Source organism: Euprymna scolopes, chromosome 16 (genome assembly GCF_053919585.1).
Source record: "Euprymna scolopes isolate OS-2025 chromosome 16, ASM5391958v1, whole genome shotgun sequence".
Taxonomy (NCBI): Eukaryota; Metazoa; Mollusca; class Cephalopoda; order Sepiida; family Sepiolidae; genus Euprymna; species Euprymna scolopes.
The window spans coordinates 53,307,377-53,330,126 of record NC_136497.1 but is presented as its reverse complement, the minus strand read 5'-3'; the positions used below and the strand labels follow the sequence as shown (position 1 = coordinate 53,330,126).

The following is a 22,750-nucleotide window of genomic DNA, read 5'->3' as shown; positions in this document are numbered from 1 at the left end:
AAATTAAACTTGTTTAAAAGTATGATTTGATAATCTCGGGCTGGCTTAATCAGTCATCCAAAGGTATATATATATTTTTTTATTAAAAAAATGTTGGGAAAGAGGGGGGGGGGGCTTTTTAATTTTATTGTTTATCACAGATCTTTTTCTATGAGTCAATTAATTTATTAAACAAAATTCATTGACTCTTATATTCAAAAGAATTTTAAAAAAATCCACATAAAACACGTTTCTATGGTTAATAATAAGAAAAAGTATGTAACTCAATACAGCTAGCAAAAGTATATTTGATAGTTGGTTGGATGAAAATACATTCCAGCGTTAGCATTATCGATAGCAACTACAACATGATTTCTTAGAAAACCTATGCAATAAACCTTCCATTGTATGCCAGTGATTATCATCTTAGTGATGGCGGTTACTAAATTACAACTAAAAGAAACTGTTTTCATGTTATTTTAGCCTAACCCACCCGCTGTTACCCGGAAGTGGTTTTTCCCCCCCACCCCGCTTTCCCCTCTTTTTTCTTTTTACCAATTTATTTATTTTTTTAATATGATTTTGAAAGTTAAATTTACTTATTATTGCATGGGTTGGTCATTAAACTTATTAATTGAACCAAACTGTTGTTTAGGTAATGTAGTTTTAATCTCTATTCATCAAATGATTGGATGTAAATTGCTTCTGAAACTTGCAATCTTTTAATCATTGAGGATTTGATAAGAATTTTAATGCCAGTTTAAATGACTTTCGATTGGACAGTTTAAATGTTTCCAAATTCTTAGCAAATTTTAAAAGATCATAAAGTAATTCATTTTTATTTTTCAACCATTAACAAAAGTTTGAAACGATTGACTTGTTTATGAAGAAACTGAAATGCATTCTGGTAGATTTAATTTCGCAATTAAAGTATTTTATTAATCAGACTAAAAAACTTTATGCTAATTGCGTTTTTAATTTCAATCAATAGTGATGAAAAATGATGTGTAAGTCACAGAGATGTGAGAAACACTAACACACACACACACACACACACACACACACAAATGAGAAGTTTTAGTGTTGAGACGATTAATCAGAATTGGGAATCATAAAAATCGAGACTTTGGGAGATATCGTTTGGCATTGGAAATTTTTGTGTCTATTTTTCAATGGCAAAACACAATTCTTTTAATTATCGCATGTTTGTCTTTTTTTAAATCAGTTTTCCATTGCTGATACTAATGATGAAATGACAAATAATTATAGACTTTAAACTACCAGGAAAACAAAACTCTATAGATTACTACTCCCTTCCCCCCCCCCCACACACAAGTGTATTTTTGCATTTTCAAAAATATGTGTACATGTTACACAAATGTTTAGGATAATCCGACTCATCCCCCTCCCTCTAAAAAAAAAAACAAATTTCTATAACTAAATATTTAGAAATTTAAAAAGAATCAGAATCTGTAATTGTATCGGAATCGAGGAGGGGGGAGATATTAGAATTATCCTATCATTGTTGAATAATTGGAAGAAACTTTTTTTTTTATTCTGTCATCAAGTTTGCTTTAACTTTTGTTATGGTTGAGAACTGCAGAGTTGGCAAAAGTTAAAATCAACTTGATGGTGAGACAATTTGACATATTCTTGCTGAATGCTGAATGTCTCCTCTTCCTCATCGCCCCCCCCCCACTGATTGATTGACCCACATCATAACTGGTCCTCCTCATCCATATGTATCCACATTCATTGTTGTAAATGCTTAATCTCGCGTATACTTCAAATCATGTGCTCTGATCACGTCTTGCTTGCGTTGAACTCTGACAGTTATGTGCATACTGTCAAAAACTCCAGAGTGAAACTTCACTGTCAAAGACAACTTGTCGATGTTTGAATGGCTTAGCAAATAAAAGAAAAGAAAAATGTGAATATATTTCCAATAAAAAAAAAATACTTTCAGCATCATAGTTTAACACGACAGAATTTATCTTGACCTTTTGACTAGAGGTAAAGTGTATCTTATTTAGAAAGAGTTGGGATGGTCTTAATAACCAAATATTTTAGTTGTCTTTTGCTCACTCCACGATTCTTGCTAATGGAATAATTGTACATAAACGTTTTAATTTTCAAAAAATTTTTTTAATGATTTGTGAAATATTCACTAGAACAACCCCTGGAGTAAATTTGGTGTTATGGGGATTGATGATTCTGGTTAAGAGTAGGATAGACATTTTCTACTTATAATTACAAAGGATGACCAACGACACCCATTTTCTCACATGTTTGAATGGCCTTGTGTCTAATTTATTCAAATGTTAAATTGTCAACTTTTCTATTTTGTGCAAATAAATATTGCAAAGTGTAGTATCTGTTCTGATACTACACTTCATCTTTCTATTTTTGATAACTGAATGAGAAATCATTCTAGATTGAGGCAAATTTTATTTTTGTACTAATCAAAAGTTCCCTTTTGACAGAGAGCTGAATTTTCGGTACTTGAGCAGTTTACGGATCATGCTGAAATATTATTTAGAAAGCCATTCTTAACCTGGAGAGGTGATGAGCTTTTTAACTATTCTGTATATTTACCTAACAATTTAACAAACAAAAGATATAAAAATTGAATTTAACTTGAACGTCCTATCTAGAATATAGCACAGTTCATAACCTGTACAATCACTGGTTTTTCTCCCACATTAAAAACCGATCTTGTGTCTAACTCTACCTTTGTACGAAGACAATTAAATACGAAAAAGCAGATTGTTTTTTTGTTTTTGTTGTTTTTTTTTGGGGGGGGGGTTCAATTTTGAAGTTGAAGATTTGCATTAAATTATTTAGATAATTGTTCTCATCTGAGATTTTATTTTCATAAGGTTTCTGCCAATGTAACCTCCGACCTTCAAAGGCATATGTGCTGAATTCTGAAATTTTTGGCAAACTTTGGGAATCTTTGTCCTTTCAAACTGAACCATTTATTTAATCCATGGGTGTATATTGTTCTCGTTTCATCAGTCATATCAAGATAGAAGTCCTAAATAATTTAACAACTATATTCTTTGTGTCGCTTGTACTGAGGAGTGAACCTTGAACTACCAGAACTTAAAACTGATTATTACTTAAAACTTTATCCATTTTGCTACAGATACATATGACAAGACACACCTCAGGAAAGTTGGAAATATTATCAGTTGTAACGTTGTGAGCATAACATTCAAGTTGAGAACGGATTTACTTTTATATTTAATATAAAAAAAATTATAAATTTATTTTTATATTTTTATATTTGAGATAAATATATAAATTTATTTTTTATTTGATATAAAAATATACATTTATTTTTATATTTGAGATAAAAATATAAAAATATTTAAAAGAATGAGAGTTCATATAGAAACGTTGTTTTAATTTAAATAAAATAAAATACGCATCAAATGTGCTTGAAAGCCAAATACAACGTAATATTAGGAAAATAAACAAATATTTTACTTGTTTGAAATTTATCACAAATATATTTCAGTGGTATCTTCAATCTTCAGTGTGTTGTTTCTTTTTTTTTCTTTTCTTCTTCCTTGCCATGTTGTAAATTTGGAGAAAGAAGTCTGTTTGTAAAGAGCCGCGCGTCGTTTCTAGCGGTTGCATTTTGAAATGTTTGAACTGTGCGTAGGTAACGCGAGAATAATGTCAAAGAATGAGAGTTCATAAAGAAACGTTGTTTTAATTTGAATAAAATAAAATATGCATCAAGGGAGCTTACACACTGAAGATCGAGGATACCTCTGAAATATATTTGTGATAAATTTCAAACAAGTAAAATATTTGTTTATTTTCCTAATATTACGTTGTATTTGGCTTTCAAGCACATTTGATGTGTATTTTATTTTATAAAAATATTTTTTATTTTATATTTTAGATAAAAATATAAATTTATTTTTATATTTGAGATAAAAATATAAATTTATTTTTTATTTTATATTTGATATAAAAATATTAATTTTTTTATTTAATGTATAATAACATATATCATTAATATATTTGATATAGAAATTCTCCTTTTTTCTTTTTTTTTTTTTTTTTTTTTTTTTTTACAGAAAGATAATCAAGAGAAGAAATCTCCAGCATCCGGCCTTTTTTCTGATGGAGACGATGATTTGTTTGCATCAGCAAAACCTAAAGAAAGGTTAGTTTTTTTTGTTTTTGTTTTTTTGTTTTGTTTTGTTTTTTTTTACTCCTTGCTTTCGTGTAAGTAGAAAGTCACTTTTCAGTTTGCTCTTTTTTTTTTTTTTTTTTTTTTTCCCCCACAAATTCATATTCCTCACTTTTATTATGTATATTTATTTCCAAAAATTCCCAGTGAGGGTTGAAGATATATGTTGCATGGAAAGAAATGGTGTGAGAATCATACTATGGATATTGAATGGAAATCTGGCCTCCAACTGTGTTGACTCTGTCTTGTCACTGGATCAAGCTGGTTAGGACAAGGCTGGCTTTGCACAAACCAGCTTCACTTTAAACAAACTCCCAACATAAGTCATCCATCATCATTAGGATGATGAAACGGTCTTCGTCGTTCTGATGGACAAACTGCTTTTTAACCACTTTACCTAGCAAAAGACGAAATTTCCACAAACAGCCTTTTCACAAAGATTTCCTGCTTTTGGAACACATTACCACAGGACTGCTTCTCCACAAATTATACTTCATCTCCAAAATCAACAGATTCCTATCTAAAACCGTCCCCACAAGTATTCAGACTTTGTTCTGACAACCATTCCATCTCGTTGACCCTTATTCTTGAATGGCATTTGGCCTTGATAAATGGTGACTCCTTTTTTAGTAAAAAAAAAAAAGAAAGAAAGCAATTGATCCTTACTAAAATGAGCTTTTGTTGCAACTTTGTTACTAACAACGAGAAAGCTTGAAAATATAAATAGGATCATTAATCATTTATCTTTTTTCCCCTCTGAGGTTTTTAGCCTACCACCAATCCCAATGAATAAATGACAACCTAGATTCGCTTTCTCTTCGCAGACTGATTCGCTCATTGTTATTGATAATGAGACAAAATTATAGTGGTATGCTTATTATAATCACAGATAATGCTATTAATCAACTATTGTTATCAAAACCACTCGATCCCAAAATATCAGGCCAACAACAGCCTTGTTTTCTTAGGCTGATATATAATTTTGTTTAATTCGAGGAGGTCCACTCTCCCAGGCTTTACTGTCTCCTTTTGAGAATGGTTAGTTTATTGCTGATCGCCTGAAGTGCCCATATGGGAGAATACCAATGGGACTGCTCAGGTATTTTTTGTAGCCCAGAATGCACTGCATATAGTACAGAACCTCACATGACATTGTGTCTAACCTCTTGGAGAGGATATAAATAAACCCATAATATTCTATTAGATCCCATATTATAAGTTATCATCTGTGGTCTGTCTATCCATCTGGTATAGGCTTAAAAAGTACTTGACAAAATTGCACTAAATTTTACCTGAAGCAATCTTGAGCTGTGCAATGTGTCATAGGAGAAGGGTGGGTGTCAAATGTTATTACTAATTACTACTAAAACCAATTCAAAAAGAGCCAACGGTATTTACCTTAGGCAGGTTGAACCAGCTTCCTCCAAAGGAGGAAATGTCATGAGAATATTAAATTCACAAGCAATCCCCAGTCGCATGTATATCCCTATAATGGAAGATGATGACATTAGGCTTTTTCAGTTCTTACGTGGGTGTGTCGAGGTCCTACATACAGCATATGGTATTCCCAAGTGGTCACTCATCTGATACTGACCGGACTCAAAGTTGCTTAACTTCAATGATCAAAAGAGAACCGGTGTGTTAATGTGATTATGCTATATATAATCAGTAGTTTTGGAGCCTATCAGTGTTTATAATAATAAGTATTAGTAGAAGTAGTAGTAGTAGTAGTAACAGTATTTAAATATTGATCTCATATGACACACCTGGCATTCCAAGTCTCTTTATACTAGATTTAAGGCAATTTTGACCAATATTTAAAGTGTACATACTAGTAATAGTAGTAGTAGTATACTACTCTCCGTCACATATAAAGCAGTAAGCATGTATAGACTCCAAAATTATTGATCCGAATTGCAGCAAATGAATGAATTATAGACAGTGGACCTCTCCATCTGTGTTGTCCTTTTGTTCTCACATTCTATGTGTGATGCTTCTGACAAAAGAGAAAGAATTGCTGTTTTCTGGGTCAGCTGTTATTTTGAGTAGAATGATTGGTGTGTCACAAGGGAGAGGGGTGCAAAATTAAAATAATGCAGATAGCACCAATTTTCTGACACAGTTGGTTCCGGAACTTTACTGGATCAATAGTTTTTCCAGGTCATCTAATTTCACCATAATAATAATTCATCACTACCCCATAACCCATTAATTATACACGTACCATGTCTCGAAACTATCAAAGATTGTTAGAAAGTTATAGTTAACTTTGATTACAGAAAACTTTTCTCTCTCTCTCTCTCTCTCTCTCTCTCTCTCTCTCTCTCTCTCTCTCTCTCTCTCTCTGTGTGTGTGTGTAGAAATCAAACAATTTCTTTCCAAGAGCATCCCATGTGTGGAACAAAATACCAATACTTCCCAACCAACTGCAACATACTCGTCTTCAATTCATTTCCCAAGTCAACATTCTTTGCTGTGTGCATGTGGGGGGAGGGGGATCTTGTCTTCGAGGGGAGCAGGTAATCCATAATATTTGAGTAGAACAAGACTATTTATATTATTTGGATTCTTTGGACTACTGTTCTCATCTTGAGTGTTATTTGCACAACGTTTCGGTGTATGTAACTGCCGACCTTCTCCAGGTGTATCTTGTTGAACTCTGGAATCTGCATAGCATTTCAAACAGAATCCTTAATTTAATCCACAAAGACCCGTGGCACAATGGATAGAGTAGCTGGTGAAATTCAGTTGTAAAAGTTACATTCTTGGAGATTGATGGTTCAATTCTCAGTGTGAGCACCCCAAAAATACAATTGCGAATTACTTAAGACTTCTACCCGGTTATTGCTGACAAAACAAGAGCATGCTACCCTCGTGGATTAAATATAAGGTTCTGTTCGAAATTCCATGCAGATTCCCGAGTTCAACAAAATACACTTGAAGGTCGAATGGTTACATTAACCAAAACGTGAAAATAACACTCAAAATGAGAACAGTGGTCTGAAGAATCCAACTAATACAAATAATCAATCCTCATCTAAAAAATTGAGAACAGCAAGATTATATATGGACTCTCCCGTCAATTTCAATGCATGAAGTTCTGCCACAACAACTAAGATGATTTGTTTAAAATGGTGAAGGCTTTATGTAGAACTAATCACACTTTTTGGTATTACTGCTAATCTTTGTTGGTGCAATGGCTGCCACAAGATAGAGTATACAGGTTCTTACATCAGAGTTTTCCTTCTCCTAGTGAATTAATGCGCCCTCAGATACCAGTCTGGGAAATTTTACAATTTGGCACGGCACATACAGGGCCTACCCTTCCCAAATGGTCATCCATCTGGTACTAGTCAGGCTCATCGTTGCTTAACTTCAGTGATCTGGCGAAAACCGGTGTATATATATATATATATATATATATATATATATATATAACTAGACTACCCGTAACCCGTTGAGTCACTATGTTATATTAGCTATGGAATTAATGTATGAGTGTGACACTTGTGACGTAAAGAAAATAGTTTTTTGTGACGTAACAGAAACATTTCTATGAAAGTATATTAAAATGAAAAAAGAATATAGATAGATTTCTATGAGTCGTTTTGTTTATAATTGTTTATTTTTGAAAAAAAACTTACAGCCATTGAATTAAAAGTGGTTTGTCATACTTTTAGGTAAATGTGCACTGAACAGATACCATAATACTTAAAGTTAAATTAAAATGTTGATATATCTTTTAATTTTAACGAAAAAAAAAAAACAATTGAGACGCTGAAAATGTACACAGTAAAACAATGCGTTTTATTGTCGCGTTGATTACTTATTTGTAACGCAAATTAAACATATTTTCGGGGTTATTTATTTATGTTGGTAGTGTAGAAGAAAATGTATGAATGTTTTTTAAGAAAGGTGTATTAAAAAATGGAAAATAAATTTAAAAAAAAATGAAGGTGGTGGGTAAATCGCCATTGTAAAATGCTCTTATGGTTGTCAACGGGTTAAAGTAGATTTATTTGTAAGAAAATTGTGTTAAAATAACTTAAACGTAATACGGAAATGAACAATGTAAAAAAAAAAATGCAGAAAGTATTAACAATTGTTTATTTGGATAATTTAAACGCGAAAAAAAACAACAATTCGGACGCTGAAAATGTACGTTTTATTGTCGCGTTGATTATTTGTTTATGTATGCATAACCGGAAGTTGTAAACCGGATGTTGGGTTACAATACCTGTCACAAGGTCATTTGAGTTTTATAATTTTATAGATTATTGTTATTTATTTCCTATATCTACATAAAATTTTATGTATCTACTTTCAGTATTTACTTCAATAATGCTCAATGTGTGAGTAGAGCAATGTAGTAAGTTTTGAAAATATATATCTGTGCATTTCATTCGTGTGGGGATCTGTTGGGTTATTACAATAACCTGACAAATCCTCACAAGGAAGAAACGTGGAAAATTCTGCGTCACTTAATTACCATATATATTTTCAAAACTTATATATTATTTTATTTGCTTCCAGATTTCTCTACAAGCATGTGGGATACCAGAATATTACAATATTTCACGGGTGTTACCCATTTATCAAGTGTTTCTATTACTTAAGCTATTCTATGCATCAGGCATATATTTGTTGTTTGTGAGATTACTGTTTGCTATAATAAATTGTATTTAATTCTGTATTCGTTTGGATGGTTCTCTAATCTTAAAGAGGTCAGAATTTGTGGTATATTAATGTTGTAACCTCCATTCCTTTCTTTTTCTAAGAGTAACATATGTCTATTTTGAAAATGGAAAACCCAACCAAAAATAAAATGGATATGTTTGTTATTGATTTTACTGATTTTCTATCAATAATTTCTATGTTCAACAGAAAAGCAATCTAATCGCTTGTGCTATATTCACAAGAGCAAAAGGAACCCGTATGTGATTATTTCAGTTTACAAGGTGATCATATGATTTTTTTTTTTTTTTATTGGCTGACCTCTCAAAAATTCCATCTCTGGAATCTTTAATAAAAGTAACAATACTTTCTATCATCCATTAATTGTTGGTACAAATAAAGTTGAGTTCATGCCTGACTTGTCCACCACTTGGGGAAACTAAGCTCCCCCGAAAAAGGGGAAACTCACAATTGTCTGATATGAAGGGGTTTCCCCACATTGATCAAAGCTAATTGTTTTCAAGACGTCCTGGCACGAAAGGCCTCTGACGCTTTTGCTTTGATGAGTTTCGCTTTATTTATATGAAAGCGACCAACAAACACGCAATAGAACGGAATAGTATGAATTTTTTAAAAGTCACTCAAATAAAAGATATAGGTGATCTCCATTCGCAAATCGTAGATATTACAATCTAAGGAGTATATAAAAAGTTCTACAACATAGTAACCCCCCACCCCCGAGAACCCCAGCAAAAAGAAGCCTTTGCTGGACATACAAAAACACGCGGGGCCGTTTTGTCTTTTATATATATAGACTAGCCTGGGTGCCAAAAAAAAAAAAAGTAGTAGGCAGGCTCGAACCCATACCGTGAAGGAGGAAAAGAATGTGAAAAAAAAATAAAATGTGACATGTTTTCTGTTACACCCATCACCAAACCAGAAGTGGCGTAGGTTTAAATTAAGGCTAAACAATCGAAAAGAGGGGATGACTTTCGTACATATCGGCGAAAAAAACGCCACCCTCTTCTGTAGAAGAGTGCCCAGTTGAAAGTTAAGGAATTAATGTCTTTTTTTATATTTATCGTCCGAAGAGTCAAGCTTTAAAACGATACTGATCTCGTGAAAATCCGTCACCTCTGTCAAAAGTTTTAGGCAGACAGACATACATACATACATGCATACATTTAAACAGACAGGTGAGATTTATATTATAGATTATTATAGTATCTTCACTAAACTATACAGGGTGTTCATAAAATCCACATGCATTAAAAAAAAAAAAAAAAAAACTTTATTTGCATTTGTGATAAAAAACAAAATAAAAATTTGTTAAATTTCAAATAAAGTTATAATTTTTTTTTTAATGCATGCGAACTTTATAGGCACTCTGTATTTAGAAACTTATTATTCAATGTCAAATTATCGGAGGGGACAATCACTCCTTCTAGTGAGCTATATTCCTACACATGACAGTTTTATTAAATATATAAAGGTCCTCAAATATTGTCCTCACAATTTTCACCAGATGATTGGTGAGCATTGTTATAACTTACTAGGTTACTTTTTAATTTAAAAAAAAAGCACCAATCACATTAAATAGATATTGACAACAGACTTTTAAAACTTTCAGCAACAAGATCAGACATACTTATCTGTGAGAGGGCCATCTCTCATGTGGTTAATACCAGTAGAATGAAGAAGAAAAACGACACTTTATTTATCGAAAATCTGAACTTTTAAAATAATTAATTTTATTTATTGAAAAATTAAAAAAGCATTATTTGGTTTTCAAATTTCTTTTTAAATATTAGTTGGTTGTGTTTCAATTTTGTCAAAAAGAACACATTCTATAAAAAACATTTTGGGGGATTTTTACTTCCGTTTTTGTTTAAAATTTTCTTTTTTTTAATTATGATGTTTGTTTGCTTTTTGTTTATTTTTTAATGGGATTTTTTAAGTTGAATTTTATTGTTATTTTGTCGTTTGGTTATCAAATTATTAATCAAACAAAATCGTTTAATTTTTTGAAGTTAATGTTTTAATCTACATTTATAAAATTATTCGATGTAAATAGATGTCACTCCTTTTATTCCATGAGGATTAGCTAAGAATTTTAAAACTAAACTTGTTTCTATTTCACAGCATAAATGCTTTCAAATTTTGAAGGATTATAAAATAATTCATTAATTTATTTAACTATTGACACAAAATGGCTAACTTGTTGATAAAAAAAAAACAGCATATATTTTGATATATTTCATTTTGTAATTTGCTTTGAATAAGATTTTTAAAAATTTATTTTATACTGTTGCATTTATGATTTTAATAAATACCTACGCTATGCGTGACCCATTGGGTCAGTATATGTTAAAGCCAGCTATGGAATAGTGAGTATACAGAATTAATGTATAAACATGCAAAAATTGAATGCACATACATGCGAAAACAAACATGGCGATCAGTGAAAACAATACAGAATACATCTATATATATAAAAGCGAAAATGTGTGTGTGTGTGTATGTATGTATGTATGTATGTGTGTCCGCTAAAAACTTTCGACAGACAGAACAAAAATTCACAAACTCAGTATCATATTGAAGCTCCATCCTTCGCCCGAAAAATATCGAAAAATTGGCCCAAAACGTTAATTTTTTCACCCAGAAATCGACAATTTTCTACAAAAACCGTCCTCTCATGACGACGACTGGTTCTACGCATGCGTCAGATGACGTCATGACCTGATTTAGTTTAAATAGTTGAAGAACTGACTAAATTTCATGTACGTCGTGTTAGCTCAGTTGGTTAGGGCGTTGGGTCATTATCTAAACTTTTTGGGTTCGAATCGTGGTGTGAGATTTTTTTTTTTTTTTTTTTTCCGATTTTTTAAATTTAAATATTGAACCAGTGTTATTTAAGCCATTTTTCACATAACGTTCGTTTTTCTGGGTTTTTTTTTACTTCGCTTATTCTTAGGTTTTCATTAACACCCCCCTCCCCGACCACACACACCCAAAAACACCCACCGATTTTTTAAATTTTAATATCGAAACAGGCTTATTTAAGCCATTTTTCACATGTTTTTATTTTGGTTTTAACGTTCGTTTTTCTGTTTTCTTTTTTGTTTTTTCGATTTTTACATTTAACATCGTTCGTTTGCCTTAAGTTAGTTTTTTTTTTTTTTTTTTTTTTTTGATGTTTTGATGACCCCCCCCCCACACCGGTACCCCCCCCCGCTTTATGTTTTCTTTTTTTATATCGCTTATTCTTAGGTTTTCATTAACACCCCCATCCTCACCAAACACTCGAGCAAATCTGGGTACCCCCCTTCCCCCGCTAAGCAGGGTTTTTTAACGTTCATTTTTCTTAGGTTTTCATTAACACCCCACCCGACCACACACACCGAAAAACACCCGGGCAATGCCGGGTACCCCTGGCTAGTCTATATATATAAAAGCGAAAATGTGTGTATGTATGTATGTATGTTCGCTTTTTGTGTATGTCTTCAAAAGGCTTTTTTCTGGTGGATTCTCGAGGCCGTCGCTCATTTTTAAAACTTTTTATATCACGTCTAAATGATAATATCTACGACTTAACAAGGGAGTTCGCCTCTCTATTTATTTTCGGATCAGCATGTGTTGCTTTCGTATTTCAGTATAAAAAAAGCAAAATTCGATTCGAATCACTGGCCCATGGCCAGTGATCTTTAGAAAGCGATGTAACGTTTGGTCAATGTCAGCTTCGTCATATCAGACGGTTGCTATCATTTCGAGATGAGACACTCTCCCTAATAAACAGGGAGCTGGTTTGGTAAAAACAAACAAACCTGGTTATTGATCTCATTAAAAACTGTCCCGCAGAAAATGTTAACTGCTGAATAGCTATTGCTTACGATCGCAGCATGTGCATTATTAAGCTTTTTTGTATAAAAAAAAGAAGCCAACAGACTCGTGGTAAATAAAACACTGTCTGCACTCAAAGTTCACGTCATTAACTCGTCAAAAATGGGCACCTGCCAGATTGCACTTTTTTTTCACACTTTACTATTTTCCAACTGTGCGTCAAGGCTTCATTTTTTTTTTTTAAACAACCAACGATTTTTTCTTTTCATTTACCCAAAAACACATACATCTACAAACACCCGTGCAACGGCAGGTACCCCCCGCTAGTTGGATAATAAAGGACTTAACATCATTCCCCTTATATAAAGGATTTTTCATTTAATCTAAGAGGGGTGTAATCCGTTGAAAAAAAATGAAATAGACAAAAAGAAAAAATACAAGGAGGGAGTGTACATTGCACAGGTCCACCCTAATTTTTTTTTTTTTTTTTTTTTGTGTATGTGTGTTAACAGCCTTAAAATATCAGGAAATAATAATTAATATTTAACAGTGAGACCTTTTCAAAGTAAATCTTAAACAAAAAAGTCCCTCCACACACGTTTTGAAGTGTTTCTATGTATTTTTAACATGTTTGGAAATTATGACCCAACCCCATACCATTGCCTCTTTTTACTCCCCCCCCCCGCCACCAAACTTGAAAAAATGCTAACAATAATATGTCGCATTTACCACTACACATGGCCAAGAAGGCAATACTCATTTTACATTAAATTTATATGAGAAAGTGATCTTCCACTCTTAAATGTTAAATTTTTATTATTTTTTAAAAATTTATTTAAAGGCTATTGAAACGTAGTAGCCAAAAAAAAAACATGGATTTTGATTTCTTTTTAGGAGGTAAACTATGCTGGATTAGGTCGTAAAAAATGTCTTTTCTTTTTAAATATGAAAATTGATCAAGTAGTTTTTTGTTTTGTTTTTGTTTTTTTTTATATTAGAAAAACATTTGTTTTGTTTTTTGTTTGAAAACAATTCCAGCTTGCAATGAAAATACTATCGAAATAATCATATTAAAAATTTGGGACGCTAAAAACCTATATGGTTTTAGGGGGAAGTTCTTTTCCGTATAATCAAAAGCATTCGTGAACAATATTTATTACTAGCAGGACCCGTTAACTGGCGTTGCCTGGTGGAAGCATGCTTCCCACCTCGGAAAAAGTTTGTCCAACCCCCTATCTCTTCATAGTAAGAATGGCTTTCAGATGGAACCCCCCCCCAACCTACCTCTGTTAAGAACAGTTTTCGGAATAGACACTCTATTTTGTGGGAGGGGGGGGGTCAAAATATCTGCCCCAAATTTAACCTTGATAATCGCTGTCATGATCCCCATGTGCAAATACTATGAATCAACCTGAAAATTTGAGGTGTGCAGTGTCGGTCAGAAAAAAAATGTTGGGTACTTATATACTTTTTGTTACCGTGCTGAAATAATAATGTTATTATTTTGAAAGCCATTCTGAACATGTTAGAGAAGTGTGTTTTGTAAGTAATCTGTGCTACCACCTTAAAATATAATAATCGCATGATTACATGTTCAATAATAAGATTATTAAATTTTACCTCTAAGTCATTTATGATATAGACATATTGTTCATGTTAAAATGTATAAAAAACTTGTTTACATCAAGCACCTTAAAGATCCCTTTTTAGTTAGAGGGTGTGCGTCAGTCTAAAAAAAAACAGTAAACAAAAAAAAAGAAAGATAAGGGAACGTCCCATCATAAAGTAAAATAAAAGCCAAAATAGTAGCGTCGTCGGTAACTACTTTGCCCGAAAACTTCTATTAAATATTAGTCTTTTTAAAAGGCAAATAGGTCACAAATATGTAGGTAGACCAAAATGATTTTTTTAATAATTTTGCAACTGTAGTTTCTATAAGATAATTTTGTGCTTATGCACCTTGATTTACCCCAACAGTATTTTTTACAAAAATAGTAATTAAAAAAATTATATTGCTTAATATTCGAAAAACTACTTATTTGCGGACAATTTAAATGCAATATTCTTTTTTAAAACACAAATAGGTCACATCTAATCTGAAATTTTAACAACGGGCATTAGACATCAATTATTAAATAATTCATAAATTCTAACTCTTTTGGAGTGTTTAAAAGAGTTTTTAGGGGGCAAAATGTGGACACAATTTCTCATTTGAATATTAAAATGTTAAATTTTTATTTTTTTTAAAATGACTTTTATATTTAAAAACCATTAAGACATAGCAAAAAAAAAATGGATTTTTTTTCTTTTTCTTTAGGAGGTAGACTACGTTGGACTAGGTCCTAAAAAAATGCCAAATATTTTTTTAAAATATGTAAATTAATCAAATAGTTTTTTGTTTTGTTTTTTGTTGTTGTTGTTTGTTTGTTTGTTTGTTTGTTTTTACATTAAAAAACACATTTGTTTTGTTTAAAGAACTTAAAATTAGTGCAAAACTGTTATGTTTAGAGAAATTAAGTTCACCCGTTCTGGAACGAGTATTTCTCTAGTTTTATTAATGCAGATGTGTTTGCTTTTGTCTATAGCACTTTCTTGTTTTATTTTGCTAACGGAATTGTTTTGTTTTTATCAAACTGGAATCGGATATCTTCAGAGTTTTTGGCATTATTAGTTGTGAAGTATATTTTCTCTTGAAAGTCAAACTGATGGTAAATGGCATCGGCTAGTTGCAGGAATGCCAAATACAAGCGTGAAGACTTTACTCTCCTGTTGTTTACCTGCACAAATGAATTGCCAATGGATTTGTCAATTCAATGTGTAGCCAATGACTAGAACGCTGCTAACATTTGAAGAAAGAAAAAAAAATGGATCAGATTTCTCAGTTGTGTGAAGATTTTATGGCCAACAGGTGGTTGCTTTTCTTTTGAAACTTGCTAGTTCTTTTTTTTTTTTTTAACTAGAGTCGTAAAAGTAAAAAATCTTACTTTTTTTTTTTTACTTTCATTCACTCCAAGCAAGGCATATTTCTAACTGTGCATAAGGCGCTACTGTGTTAGAGACTAGATTTATTGGGAGCAATATGAGTGGGGAGTTGGGCAGTAAGTGAATATTACATTTAAATTTCTGTTGGTATTGTTTGGGAAAAACAGAACAGGAAAGGAATTCTGAAGGCAAGTGGTCTAAAGAAAGAAACTCTGAAAGTAAAAAAAATCTAACATCTAGGGACCTACAGTGAAGAGGTTAGATTTTGCTGCTATTTAGGTGGGTCGAAAATATTTTTCATTTTGGGAGTTCAAGTACAGTAAATTCATTTGAGCACTTATAAACAAGTGCAGGGTTGCAACTCTGCAGTGATGCAACAGGGCTGGAGTTTGACAGACAGTACAAGACCTACTAGGTTAGAAGTCTTTTTTATATCTTGTCCAAGAGGGAGAGGTGTAACAGTCCAAATGTGGCAACAATACTCTGCCAAAATCAGTTACAAGAGGTTCTGCTTTTTCATAAAAACGTGAAGGAAATATTTAAAATATTTGACTATTCTACAGTAACATAATTTACAAGAAAAAAAAATTTAATTTATCTGTTTTTTTTTTTTTGTTTTGTTATCAAAAGTAGGGAGTTGGGATCAGTTTTCAATTTTTAGCATTTTTGTTAGGAGCAAAGTGTAGTATCGGTTCTTGTAATACATTTTATCTTTTGTTTTCAGTCAGTAAATGAGAATTCCTTCTAGAATAAGGTGCAGTATTTGTTTTTGTCCCAATCCAGAGTTCCCCTTTCTGGGGAGATGGAATTTCTCCATATTAAAAACCGACCTTGTTTTTATCTCTGTCCTCATGAGGAGATAAACTTTTTTTTTTTTAATTCAACCCCCCCCCCAATTTTGAAACGTCTATTAAAATTTTATAATTAATTTATGTACCAAAGTTTTATATGTCAAAATTGAAGATAAAAGATCAATAAATAATATATTGTAAATTAAAACAAAAAAAAGAAGTGTTATTTTTGGGAATTTACCTGTAAAGTCCAAAGTGTAAAACCTCTTTTTTTTTCTTTTTTTTTTAAAGCCACGTTGATTTTTTTTTAATTGGAAGCCTATGTTCTGCTTATATTGTCCAGTAAGTAATGGACGATGACGACAATTTTTTCTATTTCATTCAATATGTTTTCTTTTTTTTTTTTTTAGATATTTAAAAAAAAAAAAACTTCACTTGATAAAGAAGAATGAAAATATAATAAATCAAAAATGTATGTATTTCTTTGAGAAAAGAAAAAAATATCCTCAAGTGTTTTTTTTTTTTTTAAGGCAAACTCTTATAAGTAAAATTTGACTATTTTTAAACTATGGGAACACATATTTCTTCAGTCAAAAGGCTACATGGCTAATGCGAATGTGTGGTTTTTACTGCCTTCTGTCCATCCGTAGTTCAAACAAGGACAAATGGCGACTTCCGGTTTTTCGATGAAGACGTAAAAATGCTTGCATTATCGCACTTTTTTCAAACAGGTGTTTAAAAAATTCTTTTATTTAAAAAATAAATGGAATTTAAGACATAAATATGGATAAATTCTGAACAATGAAGAATGGAACTAAACATTTTTTATAGGCAAGTGATTTTTTCGAATTTATATCGATTTTTTTATAACCGAAGTAAGTAAAAAAATTTTTATTTCCTTCAAATCTTTTTTAAAGAAAACCAATTTAAAAAAAAACAAATATTGCATAAATTGCTATTAAACCTGTTATTTTTTTTTAAATTTGGTCTTTGCTCCTTTAACTGAAAAAAAAATTAGGGTTTGAATTACACTTTTCAAGTAGTTATAAGCTTGTAAAAATAGGAGGTCGAATTATTCAATTTTTTTCACGCATTCTTAAGATTGGTTTCTGACACTGCTACTGCTGAATGTATCTCATTTTTATGTAGATGTTATTCATTTGTTTTTGTTTGGGATATTTTTTGAATGAATTCAATTATTTATACGAAAGTGCATTTTTACCTAAATGCGAGTTGGGAATAATTTTCCCTTTTACCAATTTGGTACCCCAACTTGCATTTAGGTGAAAATGCACTTTCATATAAATAATTGAATTCAGTCAAAAAATATCAAAAACAAAAACAAATGAATAACATTTACATAAAAACACGATACATTCAGCAGTCATGCAAGATTGTCCAGTGGTAGAGGTTTAGGCTTCTTACCATGGGGTCTCGATTTCGAATCTCGCTAGATTCAGCCACTCTGATGAGTAATAGATGACGAAACACGTGTCAGTGGATGATTATATTTTAAAAATAATAGCTATGCCGCTCCCCTATTTAGAGGTACGAAATTGGTAAAAGGGAAAATTATTCCCAACTCGCATTTAGGTAAAAACGCACTTTCACATAAATAATTGAATTCATTCACAAAGTATCGTAAACAAAAACAAATAACATATATGCTACTAAACCTCATCTCTAGAATCCTTCTTTCAATTCATTAGATGATTTTGATTCTAGAAAAATGTTTAAGATTTGTGGCTCAAACTTATAATAATAAATTGAAATTCAATGAATCTTACTTAATCTGTGCTTCATAACTACGGATCAAATTCAATGCAAATCTGAAATATTTGAATTTCCAAGTGGTAGGTCGCGTCTATATTATGCCTCCTAACAAACCTTTAAAATATTTTAGATAAACTGAAAGTTTTGAAATCTTTATTGATGTCTCGTAATATGCATGGGAAAAATTTTATCAAAATAGAAAGTATTAATGAAAAACAAAATTAAACTAAATATAGTCCATATTACCGACTACCTAGCAGTTGTGTTCCAAAATTCATAATGATCGGTTAATTAGTTTTGGAGTTTACCCTATAAAAACATATAAACATATATGCTTAGCTAACTCTATGTAATTATTAATATGAATTTCACCATTATCAATTACTTTTTTCCAATGATTCATGACTTTCTTACCTTTTAGTTTTGAGAAAAAAAATGTGAAAAGGAGAGTTTTTTTTTATATTTGAGATATTAAGAATAAGTCCAGCTAAATAATTTGTGAACTTTAAAATAGATGGTAATTAGAGACTGCAAGCTTTGAAGAATAAAAGGGTGTAAGGAAACAAATCCCCTGATGCCAACAAGTTATTTCCTTTTCCTGACCCTAAAAGGGGGTTAAAAATATAGGTCATTCAGTAAAGTCTCTGGTTTCATGTCCAGCAGAATGTCTGGGTTGTTCACATATATCCTATATAAAAAGGCAGTGAAATGCTATTATGCATGTGTAGGAACTATGTTGATGTTTTTTTATATATTGTTATGGTTTCAGGTTTTTATATTTTTTCTACTGTAAATAAATGTATACTTGTTTTTGGTGTCCGTTTTCTTATATTATTAGTTTGTAGAATATTTTGGTTTCGGACTTAAATAAAGAACTTGGAGGTAAAATAGCCCTATTCTTGACTAATGACCTAACAAGTAACTGTTTTTCTCTTTTTTTTTTTTTTTTTACATCTAAATTTAAAATAGATTCTTTAAAAATAAAAAAGCAAAAAAGATGAAAAACGATAACTTTATAGTGAAAAATTAAATTTATCATTTTATCAGAGTGGTAAGGTATAAAGTCCAGCACCAATTCCCAGAATTTAAAAAATTCAAATTCCAACTCCTAGAATTCCAAAATATTCAGCTTCTGACTCCTAGTGTTCTCACAAGTTCGGCTCCTAGCATTCTCAGGAGTTTGACTCTGATACCTAGCATTCTCACAACTCTGATTCCTGGCATACTGACGTCTAACTTGTGGTTGGCTGCTTCAATGGCTATATTACATAAGCTCTTGAGTCAATGGGAATTTGTCAATGACAAGTTTCTACCATGCCTATCGTACAAGAGGAAACGTTGCCATTTGACCAGCTAACATTGTTATTAATATTACAGAAATCTGGCCATTATTGCAGCAGCATTTTAGTGGCAATATAACTTGTTTAAGGTAAATAAAAGTTAAAAAAAAAAAAATTATGATGTTTTTTTTCTTCCACCAGTTGAACTCTTCAATTTCTTCTGACGTTATCGTTGCTGAATGTGGCTTTGTATTATCAGGATGGAACACCACTCCTTTGTGATACACAAAAATAAGTCTTGTTTTCTTCAAAGCACAGTTTAAGTATTCTAATTGCGGGTATTCGGTGTTTGCTATAATTGTTGCATCGGATGGTAGCAACATTAAGTAGATCTCATTAGCACAATCTGACCAAACATAACATTTGGGAGGGTGAAAGTTCATTTTAGATTTGTATTTAGCCCTGTTTGCCCTCAATCAACTACTGACTGAATAGCTTTGTATTTTTATAAAATATTCATTTTTTTTTTTTTTTTTGTCACCACTTACTAATCTGTCTTGCCTCCTTTCTTCAAAATGGTGTATTCGCAAGAGTGTAGAGAAGTGGAAATTCCCACTCGTGCTTTGTGGTTTCTTCCATTCGTTTTCCCAACATGTTGGTAATAGTGTGTTGCAATCTAAATTCTTTGAGGTTGATATTGATGGTCTCAAATGGTCAAAGAGATTACAGGATGAAGTGGCGCTACTCGAGGTGAAACTGATATTGGTTTATTTGGGAGGGCAGCGATTGTATGTCCTGACTGGATCATTGCTAATTACCAATAATTTACACAAAGATGTTTGTACTAAAAATACATGTTTATTTTATCTCGAGTACATTATTCAGGCAGAGAAAGAGAGAGAGAGAGAGAGAGAGAGAGAGAGAGAGAGAGAGAGCGCATACTTTTTTAACATATGCATTCCATTTTACTGCTAAATAAATTTGCTCCACTCTCATCGTCTAAATTGATACTTTGTTTTGTGCTTCTGTTCCCGTGCCTCAAATCTGAATAAGACAACTTACATCTTCATCCTTACTAAGGTTACCTCAATATATAACAGTTATACAGTTAAATGACTTGAACTCAGCTTATACACTAATCCTTCAGCACTATAAGCACTATTTTAATCAAATTCTGACAAAAAAAAAAAACAGCTTATAATTAAATTCAATAAAACAACTTTTTCATGGTGCATCTTTTAAGTTGAAATCACATCTAAACTTAGTCAAGTATTTTCTTTAGTTTCTTTTCATTCAAAGAATGCTTACTGTGAATGCCATTGAATATTTCAGGCTGTGTCTAATGCAGGGATATCCAACCTGGGGTGCTAGCGAGACGATATTTCAGGGGGCGCGAGAAAAGTTTACATCGAAAATAGGCTATTGTTACTCTTTTGTTTTTTTGTTTTCTTTTGCAATGTACTTCTTGCTTTCATTTTAGGGTTAAGTATTATTTTTAAATGACCATTAAATACATGACTGAATAGATTTAATCCAACCATATATTTAAACGTGAATTCAGAAATTGGAGGGGAGGGGGTCTAGCAACCTCAATGCCCAACCGGAATAAATCCCCGACAGGAACATTTCATAGTGATCACCGGTTTAATGCCCACGTGTATGGAGAACACATAGGTACATGACGTCGGGATGCGACCACCGCACGCATAAAACAAAAGAAACTGTTACGCTCCCTCACAAAGAAATACAGTGAACAGGCTGGAATGTTCAAAAAGACCTGTATATAAAGATTTGCCTGCCAAAAATCAAATCAGTTTCCTCTTCAATTTCTCAAGAGCAGCATGTGTTTAGGATAACTCCATCTGAAGGGGACTTTAAAACCTCCGTCCTGATATTACGCGTAATGCACATGAATTTTAATTCCCATCATGGAAAGTTACTACATCGAACGAGAATTTAAATCTTCCTTTAAACAATTTTATTTCAAACTGCTGTTCTTATAATATGAACACACACACGCATTCACTTATATAATTTATGGATTGTTTTTCTCAAAAATAGCCAAATGAACCTTTAAACCCACGTGTGCCATTCTGATCATAAAGAAATCAGTAATTTCAAACCTCATACCATTCTCACAAAATCCTCACTTCATTAATCCATCATTATAAACATTCAATACAAGAAAACACTTATGTTGTAACAATTTAAACTAATATTTTTAACACATAAATTAAATGTTGTTTATTTCAAGTTAATACAGTAATTTTGTGTTCTTTATCGAGTGTCATATTTTCCAGATTTCATTTTTATATTTTTATTTATGTAAGGATGTGAATTGGTGAAACCTATCTATTAATCAGTGGTCCCGGTAAAATTTACCTTTAATGATCCCATGGATACACTCCTACTTTCGACTTCAATAAAATTGTGACACACGCAATCTTGGTCTTAAAAATTGATAAACCCCAATCTCACATCCTACACAAGGTTTGAGGGAAATTTCTTGAGGGATGCGGACCAAACAAAATAAAGATTGGGTACCACTGTTCGAATGTATTATTGTTATCCCTAACATAAAATCACCATATGCCTTACATAGACACTACAATCATTAGGAGAGTAGAACTAATAACTTGAGTTAAATTATTCAATCAAAAAATAATTTGGTACTCTTGCATAATTTGACCCGAATTCTTGTGAATTCCCGTCAAGCATGGATCGGGTGAGACCAACAATCATCGGTTTCAGTTGAGCGTTATTCAAATGTTGAAACGCTAACTCGAATTGGAAGAAAGCGACTAAACCAAAAAAAAAAAAAGCTGACAAACAAATATATTTTCAAACTCGCCAAACAGAAAAATAACAGACAAGAAAATAAATCTATACGTGTTAGAAAAAGAAATGAAAACATTGATGCAGACAATCTCATATTGTCAGAAGAAATTGCTGTTCCAAAAAAATGAGGTGCAACGGTTGTAAGCACAAATGTTTACTTAAAAAAAGATCGTGTGTAAAGGATGGTTTCTCCTGAAGATGTACAAATGGACAGTGCCACCAAAAGAACTTGACTGAACAACAAGTCTTGAAAATAAAAAAAAACAAGAAAAAAAATATGGTTACAAAAAAGAAAACAAACAAAAAAACTTGTACTTTCACCTAACAATTATACGGTTAAAAAATCTTATCTTGGAGAAAAAAAACAAACTTTCTGTTGATAA

General features: G+C 31.8%; 1 protein-coding gene across 2 annotated transcripts in view; it reads left to right on the top strand.

Moving 5' to 3' along the window:
- LOC145295963 (uncharacterized) overlaps positions 1-22,750 on the top strand; it is a 372,355-nt gene that overhangs the window by 287,744 nt on the left and 61,861 nt on the right. For both annotated transcript variants that reach the window (XM_080141871.1, XM_080141870.1), the window contains exon 19: positions 4,074-4,162. In XM_080141871.1, coding sequence (XP_079997997.1) covers positions 4,074-4,162 — 89 coding nt within the window. The remainder of the gene's footprint in view (positions 1-4,073; positions 4,163-22,750) is intronic.